The sequence below is a fragment of the Colobus angolensis genome, unplaced genomic scaffold (assembly GCF_000951035.1).
Source record: "Colobus angolensis palliatus isolate OR3802 unplaced genomic scaffold, Cang.pa_1.0 Scaffold63, whole genome shotgun sequence".
Classification (NCBI taxonomy): domain Eukaryota; kingdom Metazoa; phylum Chordata; class Mammalia; order Primates; family Cercopithecidae; genus Colobus; species Colobus angolensis.
The window spans coordinates 10,283,535-10,295,473 of NW_012119932.1; the positions used below are offsets into that span (position 1 = coordinate 10,283,535).

Here is an 11,939-nt window from a genome sequence, read left to right on the forward strand (position 1 = left end):
GTGCGCGCAGGAGGGCGCCCAGCGGCCTGGAGAGGGCGGTTCCGGAGTCTGGGACCCTCGATCGGTGCGCGCGCCTGCGAGCGCAACCCTCCAGGGGCGGGAAGCCGGGAGCTGGGTCCCCGGGACAGCTCGTGCGCTGGTCGCCTACGGGCTTTCTGGGGAGTGGAGAGGGCTGGGGGAGTCCGGAATGGGCGTGGCAGGGTGACCGACTCGGGGGTGGTAGACAAAGGCCCGAGGGAGAAACAAGGGCCCCGAAGGAGTGACTCCAAGCCCGGCGCAGCCACAACGGAGGAGCGACCGTGGGGCTCGCGGTCGCCAAGTCCTTGCGGCGTCCCAGGCCGTGAAACTCACATATAGTCAATTTCAAGGCGCAAACTCCAGTTTCGTTTTCAGCCAAAAAATAGCGGAGGGGAGAGGCAAGGAATGCTGATAACAAAAAGAATAGTTGAGATTCGGGCGTTCATGCAGTGAAACCCTGCGCGCAGCTAGACTCAGAACCCAAACTCTCTATGGAGTCAGAGGACGCTCGGGCAGGTGGCTTGCGGGGACGACCGGTTCGAGCCCAGCCCCGAGTCTATCAGCCTCTGGACCAGCCGGCCAAGAGGATTTGATTCCCTGAGCCAGTCGGCGCCGCTACAAGGGCTACGCATGGGTCTGTAGTATTCTGCTGGGGCCACTTTACTGTGGAGAAATTCGAGGTCATTGCAAAACCGAAGCTTGTTTGATCTCTTAGTCAGAGGAGGAAAATAATATTTGCAACTACCTAAAAGTGTAATGGGACCTTCTGTGCACGCTGAATCAGTAGCCACTGGGGCGAGGCCTTGCAGCCTGTAGCCTGCGGTTGGGGCTGAGTTTCTGGGTTTTAACTTTGCTTATTGAGTGGCATAGGGGATGGCCCGCGACCGTGGCATCGCCATCAAGAGACCTCCTCTCCTGCTGCAACTTTGACTTAAACGAGGTCTATTGGGCTTTAGGTAACTCGCCCCTTGGACATTCAGAGATTCTTAGCTATCACCCAGGTTTCTGTTAAGCACCATTCAAGCAGGATTCGGAAGACCTAATTCAGGGTCAGAATTCTTTCCAAAGTGAAAGAACAACAACAAAAAAAAAGATGTCCTAAATGCGTAAGAGAGAAAGACAGAAAACGTCCTGTTCCCTACCCTATCCTACAAATAGCTAAGAGACCCTCAGGACACATAGAACAAAAAGAGGAAAAATGGCCACCAGGAGGCACTGACAGGGTTGTTTATTACAGTTGTTATGCATGAAAATAATATTAAGATAAATAAAAATTATTCACAGAGCAGTAAAACAGTTATAGGCAAATGGCTAAAACGGGCATGACTCACTGTACCAGAATGGAGCTATTGAATCACCCTCACAAAAAGGCTTATGAACAGCCCCTCAGCAGGCAGCCATGAGACACCCCTTTATTTGCAAATTGGCTGTCTTCTGACTCAAAGGTCAGGTCTGGAAAATACAATCGGGCTGAAGAGATGATTTTTAGAGGTATCGATTAAAACCAAATGATTCCAATTTTATCCGCAAATGTATAAAAATGCTCACATCTTTAAATATCTGGAAATTGCAATTGCATGAAAAAAGCAGGGATTAATACATTTAAATTGGTTTAAATGTTAACGTCTAGACTGCTGAGCCTGTGTATATTACACTGCTTCCAAGAAAATAACACCAAGTAGGTGTTCTATGTGCATTTTGCTTTTAAAATTATTTCAATGTTTGGGGTGTAAAATCTTCCTTTGTATCATGCTAGCACACACATTCCATGAAGATCAGGAAAAAGAATAAGGTAAAACAGCTGACCTTATAATGCATAATGCTTTTCATTGGGAATATTAAGCTGCTGCTTCTGCAAAAGGTATGCAACAGGTAATTCAGAAAAATAAATCTATAGTGGTAAACAACATTGTTTTCTTAGTTCACTGTGGACTATTTTGGAAAATGGTTACTACACTACTACTGTTAAGGAATTTTATCTCTAGACTAGAACTGTTTTGTCAAGTCCAGTCTGCAGGCAGTTACAAATGAGAAATCTTATAAAATCTTTTCATTAATTTTAAATAACACTTCACTCTTTCTTTTCGATTATATTCCGGGTCTGATCACTTCTTAGAATGGCAGGCTCCCTCTCTGAGCTGACCTAATTTGTTTTCATAAAACAGAAACTCAGAGATCCATGTCAGCGTAATGTTCTATGGATTAAGTGGATTTTGAGAAGCACGAAAATTAAACTAAAAATTAAACTAAGAGAGAGAAATGCTTCTGGACCATAACCGTATGAGAGCCATTTTATTTATGCTTTGTGTAGAATGTAAGATCACAGATGGAAACATCGAAGACTGGTAAATTAACCCGATGTGCCACTTAACCTTTTGTTTATGATTCCACAGAAGTACAATGAAAATGAAATAACGAGAACATCAGTGGCAATTAATTAAATTACAAATGTCACCATAAATATTATCTCTAATGATAGATCCTCACTAATAAGATAATGCTAAAACTACACAACCTATTGCAGACACAGAAACATACCCCTAAAAGGATGGCAGCTCTCATACTCCCTATGAAGCCATCAACCTAAATTTGATCCTACCATTTGCTGAAAGCCCATGACAGTGCATATCAAAGGTAAAAGTTCGACTCAAATAGCTTTACGTTTGAAAGGAGGAAATCTCTTTAATGTTTGTAATCCTCTTAGCAGAAAACATGAAGAAAAATTGCTATTTGAATACAATTACTCTAATGCCACTATAATAAATAAGCCACTGTAATGAATACTAACACTGTTTCAGGATTAAAAGCATAAAATAACTAAAGACCACTTGGTACTCTTAAACATTTATTAGTTATGGCACTGATGCACACGAAATATTTTTAAAAGGACGAGTGGTTTGTGGGTTGGTATTCACTTATTAGAGAGATCAATGACATGTCCAATTAATAATCTTTTTAGGGTTAAAGAAATGACTAAAGATAAAGCAGAATCTAAATAGTTATCTTGTAATAAGAAAAGATATTAGAGTAAATTTAGGTAGAAATTGGTCAATTGCGCTGAAGAAAGGATGGATTGTATTCCCAGACAGAATGCTGAAATCAGTGTATACTTAGGAATCTGGAAATAGCCTCCAGGGTGAACACATTACCTTCCTCAATAGTTTGATGGCTTGAAAGAATTGTGGAAGTCACTGAGCTGGATACTAGAGCTTGAAATTTCAAGTCCTGTTACATCTTTAGAGTACGATCAGGTGAGCAGGCATACCAAAATCATGCCAAGTACACTGGAGTATGGCAATTATTTAATTGGGACCATCTTACGGTACAGTATAGGTTAAAATCTTAGAGAATTACCTTCATTAAAGAGCAACCACACTGGCTTGATTCAACAAAGGTGGTGGAAACTGTGAGGGTAACCTTTCAGTCTGTGGAATCACTCTAATGCATTCATAGGCTTTTGTGGTTACACCTGCTGAATGAAAATGGTGACGTTTACTTGGTTTTGTGGTTACACCGCGGAGAATAAAAATGGCATTATATTTTTAAAAGGATTATTGTGTCTAAATCACGTAATTTTAGTGTGTCCTGTTTCTCCAATACCTTCATGTAGAAAACCATGTTAAAGCCCAATAACCATAGAATATGTCCTAAACACCCAAAGCACTGAATAAAATGTGTCTGGTTTTTAGTAATAGCTGAGGAGTATATTATGGGTTGATAACTAATGTGTTACTAATATAGCTTATTAATATTTTGTTTTTAAATTTTTTCACCCATTAAAAATCCACAGATGAGAAAAAACACAAGTCATAATACCAATATCCTTCTTGTAGATTTGTTTCCCTGGGAATTAATGGCTAGATGAAATAAATGAATCAAAGCATTCAACTCCTACAAACTCATGATTAATTTTTAGAAAATATTATGAAGTCAAACTGCATTATTATTTAATGGTCAAAATGGACCACTTTACTAAATTGGCATATACTTTGGAGTCAAGGCTTCCAAGCATAATTACATGGTATATTGCTTTCATTATATTAGTGCCTGTTAGTACAGTGCTAAGCAATTCTAAATCCTTTAGGTCATTTTCTCCTTTTGCTATATGATACCCAGAAAGACATTTTAAAGATACTACTCAAATGACTTTACAGGTTCAGCAGTGTTAAAGAGCCTTCTCCTTTTTTTAACATTTCAGCATTAATGTGAGAACATATCACATGAAAATTTAATTGGAAAACCCATCATTTAAATTTTGGAAATTCTGAACTTCTGTCTCATTTCTCTCATTTTTCCAAGTGATAAAATCCAGCATATTGTACCCCAAATCATGCATTATTACATAGTGCAGGTTTACAAAACCACTAAATCACTTGCTATGTTATTCAGGGAAATATCATTATAGTGGAATAGAAATGAAACAAGCCACAAAGTAGATGCTTTACTGAAATAAATCAAATCTAAGTCTGCCTGTTGAAAGATTTTCCAAGGCAGAATCAAAATATATCTAAATGAATATGAAGCCTAATTTGAGCTAAGGATCTGACAGAATGTCCACAATGCATGAGATAAGCAATTTGACTGTTTGTAAATGTCTATCAACTCACTAACGAGATCACAGGCTTACCATGGGCAGATTATAAGCAGTCTCTGTCCTCAAATCAAGCCACATATTTAGAATCTCCTAAGTGTAAGTGGATATTCAATGAAATCATTCAAAAATTCTTGAAACGTGAGAGGCCTCAGAACATGAAAATTTAGTCCCTTCTTTAAGTTTTAGACATGTTGAGGTTAAATTGTTGATTTAAATGCACATGTCATAGTTAAGTAATAAAAAGACACGATGGAAAAAGGAGCTCTGAAAACTTGGGTGATATAATCAAAGATGTATAAATGAGCTAAGCTTCTGAAGCAGCCTGGTAAAGGGGGCTTTACATGAATTAGATTTGGAAAGCCCTAAATCAAAAGACTTTTTCTTTTTTTTTTTCTGTGTAAGTAGTAGAGGAGTTGGTATTTTCCTGGGTATTTTTAGCTATTACAGACCTCAGTTTTCTAATAATTGTGGTGAACAGCTGAACTTAGACTTGAACTTCTGTATTCATAAACAGCTGATTAGAATATTGCTATTTGGCTTAAACCAAAATGCAAAAAATACTATTAGTTTCATTTCAAAATGTGATTGGGCATAGGGATTGAAGGAGTTAGAAAAACAAGTGATACAGGAAGATGATAAATTGTATGCATAGTTTAGAATGTGGAGTTAGAGAAGACTGCCAGAATCGTCCCCACTGAAGCACTATTTTGTCCCTTTCTGTCCTCCTTCTCACCAATGTAGCTGAAACTGCCACAGCACTATTCTCATAAAGCTCTGAGGTCAACATGGACTTTCCTATGCTAAATTCTGTGCTATGGCAGCAAGTCAGCTTGTGATGCTGCATGAATGGCAAAAAAGAAAACTTGATAATTCTCATTTACGCATCCTAATTCTTGTCTGTTTCACATAGGTGCGTGCTAGTGCAATTGCCCAGGATGCTGATCAGAATTACGACTATGCCAGTAACAGTGTGGTTCTTCATTTGGAGCCGGGAGACGAAGTCTATATCAAATTAGATGGCGGGAAAGCCCATGGAGGGAACAACAACAAATACAGCACATTTTCTGGATTTATTATTTACGCTGACTGATAATGCAGAGACTAAGCTTATTATTCTGAGTTTGAACACTGGATGCGTATGGCTAACGTCAGTGAATCAAGGATCCCAGGGGGTGCCAATGGCAGGGCACCTCGGTTGTGTATATGTGGGGAAATCAAATGCTACCTGACTCACATCTGTATCACTCAGAAACATTATGTAAAAAATATCAAAGCAAGATAAGCAGATGTGTGATCCACTACCGCCAAAGCAAATACTCCTTATCGTTAGTGTCCATGTGAATGAAGTCCTATATAGATCACAAATTTTTATAGACAAATCTAAGACATTGAATTATTTCTTCAATATATATGATACTTTGGTGTACTGTGATCTTGCTGCTTTTATCCATATGTCGGCTTTGGTTCTTGTGAGTTTACCTGCTTATTATGATACTTGGAGTCCATTCATAGTGTGGGGAAGAATGATTTTTACCCTGCAGGAGAAGGTCTAATTGAAATAATGCTGCTTGCCCCCAAAGAAATTGTTTGCCTTGTACTCTTGTTAACTTTAGAGCTAGACCTGGGAATGATTCAACTTCAAGCCTTAACCTGGAATTTTCTGGATTTGAGGGAATTCCCAAGCCTATGATCATTTTCACATTTTCTTTTTCTTATATGAATTTTCTTTTCTCTCTTTTCTGGTGATAGTCTTTAAAAATAGAGATTGACAGTGTATCATAGGATTACCCTCTAAGTGTGAAAATGTGTAATTATGTACGGTATTTAGAAAAAGCCCTTATGTGTCCATTTTGTCAACTGCATACATTTAGATTCACTGGGAAAGTCAGAGAAATTTATTCTTTAGTATCAAATCAAGCTGAGGCTTTTGCCATCTTTGGAACAAAAGATTATTCATAACCCAATGCACAAAGGTTTAATTTGAGCTGCTGCATACGTCACCAAGGGGACACTAGGTGAGGCCTTCAAACAGTTACTACCAGTCTGTGGCCTGAGGTTATTTCAAAATTAACAATTTCACATATAACCCATATGACAACAGTGTTTATATTTTATACAAATATCTGCTAAACACGCACACATATACTCACACATATATATGTTAGATGAAATGTTTTATATACATATAAAACATATATATATATATGGCTTTATTCCATAGGGCACAGTGGCTGAATAGCCTCAAAATTTTAATATAAAAAAGCATATGCATATATACACACACAAACATGCATAAATTATTTAATTTATTTTGGGTTAAAATATATTTTGAATGACAATATATGGAGTAGCAAAAACAGTTAAAACAACTTCTCTTTAAGAGTTATCTAGAAAATTAATTGTATTAGGTAAAAATGCCCGTTATTTTACAGGTCTGTAAGTTAAGGCTATGGTTGCTGTATTACCATATGCCAATCAATACTTTAACTGCATTCTGTGACAGATTGTTAATATGAGGACTGTAGACACCAAGAGGCTCTCCTTTGCAGTGTTTATGAATTATATGCATTTGAGCTATCAATTTTTTTTCTTTTTTCTCAGGTGGACTGAAGCTGACAGTACAGTAGATTTGGAGAGTAATACAAATCTTTTCTTGCTGGTTAGAACACACTGCCAAAAGCCATCTCTTTCATCTAAGGAAAAGATTAAAAATGCATGTTGATATCTCCTAACTATCACACAACTTCCACTATTACAATGAAAAATCTGTTCCCCTTTCATTGCCTTTGAAAACTCTTTGACAAGCAGATTTCAAAAACAGAAGTTTTAAAAATTTGCTTGCTTTACTGGTGAAGGACACTTGCATTTCTTTTTATTTAAAGGAATTAATTTGTTCTCCTGGCTCATTCCTCTTTGTTACTTTCTGTTCCAATACACAGAAAGCTTGATCATCTCTGATCAGCTGAAATATCTTTTATTTAGCAAAGCTCAACTTCCCAAGAGTTATGCATGGTGTGCCTATCTGAAGGTGGTGTTAGCTCTGTTGAAATGCCTGGGTCTGAGTAACTGTCACGATTTTTATGATTAAAAACAGACTTTTCATCAAGAATAAGGTCTAATTCTAACTGGCCTTTGTGATATGTAAGATAACTCATAAATGAATTGCAATGGATTTTATTTCGAATTAACTATATATTTATCAAAGAGGAATTGGCAGCAAGGGTTTGGAGAATATTTTTAGGTGCCAAATAGCATAGTGAGGATTCAACCAAAAGATGAATTTATAAGCAGCAGTGGCCATCACCTAAGTGTTTTAACTAAGAGTTTTTTAAAATGCTTTATTTACACAAAATATCAGGGCTGGATACCTTTTAAAGAGGAGGCTCTAGTATCAGGCTGTCATTTCCAATAGATCTGACCTTTTCTTCAGATAAATAAGCATTATTTTCTCTGTTTAGGTCCAAGGAAAAACACAAGGTAAAGGAAATAAAGGGAATATATATAAGGCAAACATTTCTCCTTTTTTTTTTGCATTATATCTTATCAGTTAATTGAATTGTGGCCTTTGTTATTATAAATGTAATGATTCATTAAACTATATTATGTAATATATTTTGACTTTTATGATTGAATTTTTATAATTCAGTAGTGTTATGTGTTCTTACACAAAGGTTGCAAAACAGCAAAATTTACGGCAAAAATAGATACCAGAAAGACAAAGATATCAAAACCATTTTATTAGAAGAATATATAGATAGGTGGACAGCATAAAATTAACCTTTCAAAATATTTTTATCATTGTGAATTGGTAATCGTATTACAGACAGTATCCTTTGGGGAAAAAGTCTCAAAATTTAACTTCCCTTGTTGAAGAAGCTATTTTAAAGTGCCATATTATTCATTAAGCATTAATTAAAGAACAGCAGGATAATTAGTAGGATCATCAATATTACAAGAAACATTAGATCGCTCAAGAAGGGAATAATTCAACTAGAAACACTTTACATTTTCTGAAGTAGTGCAGCTGATAGATTAGGGAGAAAAACAACTCCACTTAGGGGATATAGACTTTAAATCATTGTTTAGAAATAGGTACTTCTGTATTTATTTTGTTAAGGCAAAATAATAGGACTCAATTAGGCTGAGTAACTCCCTAGAGGCACAGGTGTAATAGCTGGTCTCAGAGAAGGCAGACCCTCCCACTTCTCATCAGAAGGAAATGATCCGTCATTAGTCCTAGGTAACTGATTAACAGCTCTCAGTGGACTGGAAATCACTGAATGTTCTCCGCCAGTTTTACACTCAAGGTGCGAATTCATAAGCAACCATCCTATTTGAAAGTTAGCCATTGCTTAGGGTTCTCTATTAGAATCTTATCAAGCACATTCTCAGTTATACCTCTCAGTAACATTCTAGGAACAACGTTGGTGAGTATATGAGAATAGCCGTGACCTCCATATTTCATTAGCCGGGTTTTCGTATGTATGTCATGTGCTACCAGAATTCGATCTTCATAGCCCTCCTCCACCAGGAGACGCACCCTGTGAAAAACGTTAACTCATTAGATGTCATTTGGCTTTCATTTTCGCTTTTCAGGGTGCTTTTGACTTTTTACTCATTAACCTATTGTGCTTATCGTAAAGATACTGCCTTCTACTGTGGCGTGTGTACTGAGAGAACTTTAATAAATATTGTGTGGTGATGATAAAAATATTGCTGCATCCTAGCAGGAACATATCCTTATTCCATTCACACAGAAATTTCTAACCTGTGATATTTATGACAACGCCCGGCAATACCGCATTAAAGATAGCTTCTAATAGGATGTGCCAGTTTGGATGAATGACCACTTTGGCATTTCGCTAAATAACTTTGTTCTGGATTTGTATTCAGCAGTCCTCTCTCAAATGCCTCTCTCTGTGGGCCCATTTTTCAGATCTCATTCTTGCTCTCTCCTTTTATCTAGCAAATCAATATCAAGGACTCTTTGTGATTAAAATAGGGAAACAAAAGGAATCTCACTACAAGTAAAATATTCTGAGAGCCAAATCAGTGGATCTGCAAGTGAGGGGCACTTGGTAAGCTACAAAGTCACTGAAAAAAGGTTGGTCAGTATTTTAACCATTTGTCCCTTTGAAGTCTATGGCAATTTTGATTTAGTTGTGGTCTCTGAGGACTGGATTCAACTGACCAATACAAATGTATTCCGTCTTCTTTCCTCGTCAGCAAGATTGCTAAAATAATAAGCTATTCCTTTAAATTTGTAGTCAGTGGACTAAAGAACAGCTTCCTGACCATTCTCTAAAAATGAAATCCTCTTTGCTGTGTTAAATGCTGGAATCTGTAGTGTGAGTCACCTCCTGACAGCTACCATCTGTACGTGTCTGGACTCTGGGCAGTGTCTGTCGTGACTTCCATGGGTCTTTGATGGTGGAAGATGCCACTCGCAGACAATGGCTCTTCTCTGGGATTCTCTGAATAGTTTTTTCAGCGTTTAGGTTCTAAAGTGGATCTAGACGGAGGGACAGTGCCTTCCCCCAGAGGCTGATTATGTGAAAGGTATCTTTTTTGTTTCAAAAGTATTTCTTGGTGTCCTAGTACATGAGTCATATTTAATTACTACAGTGAGCAAAACGTGGGGCACTACCCACACACACACAAACTCAGGCACAAAGCCCTGCCCTTCGAGAATATATATTTTAAAATAAGTTACAATAGAAGAATAGACTTTGCATCTGCAGGTCAAAGGAATGCAAGCACCAGCAGAGAAGAGCCATGCCTGTCCTGTAAGCGCATGGAATGACTTTTGTGCCACTGCAATTTTTTGCCTCATTGAAATTTGTATAATATCCTAAAGTTCTGATCTGCAGTTACTTTTGGAACACACTCAGTTTAGGGGAATTATCTAAGATAAGTTTTATAATCACATAAAAAAAAAACAAAGAGAAAGATTTGACAGAATGCATACACAATGCTGAACCTTAGTATGACAAACCTTGATCCACAACTGCAAAGAAGTATCACGGTATAGGAGGTGTCAGGAAACACTTTCTCCCTGATATTTTCTGGGCATTTTCCAAAATTTTTGCCCATGTTTCTTATCTGAGAAATAGAATTTCTCATACTACAAAGGCAGATCGCGTGGATAAACAAATTCCTCTAAGATGTCTTGTGTCAGACCTTGATGTTACCAAATAGTGAAGTAGAATGAAAGAGTACAGAGGACAACATACTCCTACTTCAGACCGGGAATGCTTACAGCCCATCAAGTCAAGAATCTGGAGACTACTTATCTCAGGAGAAAGATAACGTTATGGCTCTGGACACACAATTATATCCTGACCATCCAGAAAACCTGCCCAGTCCCGCATACACTAAAAGATCATCTCTCCTGTTGTGCCATTTTATGGAAGAACAGGAATTACAGAGATGCTGCCAGAAAAGGGGGAACCACTACAGACGAGAAGACAAAAAATCACGGTAATTATAGAAATACAAATGAGTTAGTGTTTGCAAACAAATATTAGAGAGAGACTACAAAGTGTGAAAAGGCAGAGATATAATAAGATTTGAGAAATGGAGCAGAAGATTGAAAACAGGTGTTAGACACAGAATTTCTGGTGCTGCACACCAGAGGTAGGCAGAAGCGTGCTTCTGTGTTCACGCACTTCAGAGGTTTAAGACTACAATGGCTCAGAAAAGGACTGATGATGCATGATGAAAACCAAGTGTGCAAGACAGTGGGGTACTGGAGCACTTGCAACCCAAAAGGGCATTCAGTGCTTAACACAGGCTGTCCTTGGGTCAAGTGATAATGCATGGTTTAATTTAAGGAAGATTAAGCACACACACATGTACATATGTTTGGAATAGCACACATGCATTATATACATATACACACATTTATATTATAATAATTTTTATTATTTCCATACATCCAGAATGGCTATATTTAGCACAGTAAAGGATAAACAAATGGCCAAAAGGAGCTAAGAAGGAATGCTGGGGGAGCCATTGGTCATCTGACCCTCCTATCTCCTTCATATATGCCCCTTTACAGATCTTTTTCTTGTTCTAGAAGGTCTGGGAGCTGCATGTAAGACACAGGTGTGCAAAATATGCACCTTACTAGCACAAAGGGGCTTGGGAAAAGGAAGCCAATCCAGAGTGCAAAGTTCCCATTTCCAAGATGATTTAGAAAATATGTCTTGAGGCTGGGCGCGGTGGTTCATGCCTGTAATCCCAGGACTTTGGGAGGCTGAGGTGGGCAGATCACAAGGTCAGGAGATCGAGACCATCCTGGCTAACACAGTGAAACCCTGTCTCT

At 38.0% G+C, this 11,939-nt stretch overlaps 2 protein-coding genes across 4 annotated transcripts in view; one reads left to right on the forward strand and one right to left on the reverse strand.

Annotated features, from left to right (window-relative positions):
- The window catches only part of C1QL3 (complement component 1, q subcomponent-like 3), a 9,273-nt gene extending 1,051 nt beyond the window's left edge, over positions 1–8,222 (forward strand). Inside the window, exons 2-5 of the mRNA XM_011963913.1 lie at positions 11–201; positions 2,184–2,205; positions 3,180–3,269; positions 5,523–8,222. Coding sequence (XP_011819303.1) covers positions 11–201; positions 2,184–2,205; positions 3,180–3,269; positions 5,523–5,702 — 483 coding nt within the window. The 3' untranslated portion in view covers positions 5,703–8,222. The remainder of the gene's footprint in view (positions 1–10; positions 202–2,183; positions 2,206–3,179; positions 3,270–5,522) is intronic.
- Positions 6,770–11,939, reverse strand: part of PTER (phosphotriesterase related) — an 85,809-nt gene continuing 80,639 nt past the window's right edge. For all 3 annotated transcript variants that reach the window (XM_011963899.1, XM_011963898.1, XM_011963897.1), the window contains one exon: positions 6,770–9,153. In XM_011963899.1, the coding sequence (XP_011819289.1) occupies positions 8,943–9,153 (211 nt within the window). In that variant the 3' untranslated portion in view covers positions 6,770–8,942. The remainder of the gene's footprint in view (positions 9,154–11,939) is intronic.